The sequence below is a fragment of the Limulus polyphemus genome, unplaced genomic scaffold, assembly GCF_000517525.1.
Source record: "Limulus polyphemus unplaced genomic scaffold, Limulus_polyphemus-2.1.2 Scaffold8056, whole genome shotgun sequence".
In the NCBI taxonomy this organism is placed as follows: domain Eukaryota; kingdom Metazoa; phylum Arthropoda; class Merostomata; order Xiphosura; family Limulidae; genus Limulus; species Limulus polyphemus.
In genome coordinates, this window is record NW_013673666.1 from 25,756 (window position 1) to 26,839 (window position 1,084).

Consider the following 1,084-nt stretch of genomic DNA (forward strand, 5'->3'; position numbering starts at 1 on the left):
GTGTGGTAGTAAAGTAGAATGTGACTGTGTTAGTAAGTCAGGGAGTGCTAGTATACACATGGAACTGTGATGAAAGTTTTCTTCATTCAATATTTGAGTTATCACATTGTAATATGAATCTATACTAAGATAATTTATTGCTCTGATGATCTATATTTTGAAGAGTCTGGCTTTGGATGTTCATCCTTTGTACATGATGTTACCAGTCACAGTCACGTGCTCCTTTGCCTTTATGTTGCCTGTTGCTACACCGCCTAATGCAATAGTGTTTGAAAGTGCAAGGATGAAAACGTTAGACATGGTAAGCTTTAGATGAATATTTTTTAAAGATTTTAAGTTTTCAAGCCTGGTGTATGCAAAACTATATCGTCTATATGTTGCCTGTTGCTACACCGCCTAATGCGATAGTGTTTGAAAGTGCAAGGATGAAAACATTAGACATGGTAAGCTTTAGTTAAATATCTTTTAAAGATTTGAAGTTTTCAAGCCTGGTGTATGCAAAACTATATCGTCATTTTAATTCATTTTATAAGCTATATGTAAATCTATTGGTAAAAATTCCATGTCTTAGTTACATTTAACTGAAACTGTTATTCCTAATTAGGAACTTATCTTTCTTATCAGTAGAAACAGAAAAATTCAACAAGTAAAAACTATGAATTTTTCTTTCTCGTGAAAACTGAAGTCCGTTTTCTCTCTTGTAGGTGAAACCAGGTGTAGTCATGAACATTATCTGTGTTTGTGTTCAAGTTTTATTGATCAACACACTTGGCATGGTGATTTTCGACTTCAGCACACTCCCGAATAAGTCCAACAGCACCTTTGAAGCGATAAACACAACTGCTCCTTCTTCACTTTCAAGTTCTCTGCTACCAATATTTAATGTTACAAACATGTCATATGTAGGGTAGGCCTATTTTCGGCAGCATTAGTTTTAGTTATCTCTTTGAACAATGAAAACTTAGTAATTTTACAGATTCATTTGAAAACTTGTCATTACTCTGACAATTCAGTTTACTTTTAGCAATTTTTTAGATCCAGTATAACTACCATGTTATCTGTTAAAACACTCAAACTGTTTCGA

The 1,084-nt window shown here is 33.5% G+C and overlaps 1 protein-coding gene across 1 annotated transcript in view; it reads left to right on the plus strand.

The window, feature by feature from the left end:
- The window catches only part of LOC106475078 (solute carrier family 13 member 2-like), an 18,460-nt gene extending 17,385 nt beyond the window's left edge, over positions 1 to 1,075 (plus strand). The window contains exons 9-10 of the mRNA XM_013935772.2: positions 164 to 301; positions 705 to 1,075. Of these exons, the coding sequence (XP_013791226.2) occupies positions 164 to 301; positions 705 to 911 (345 nt within the window). The 3' untranslated portion in view covers positions 912 to 1,075. The remainder of the gene's footprint in view (positions 1 to 163; positions 302 to 704) is intronic.
- The last annotated feature ends 9 nt before the right edge of the window (positions 1,076 to 1,084 follow it).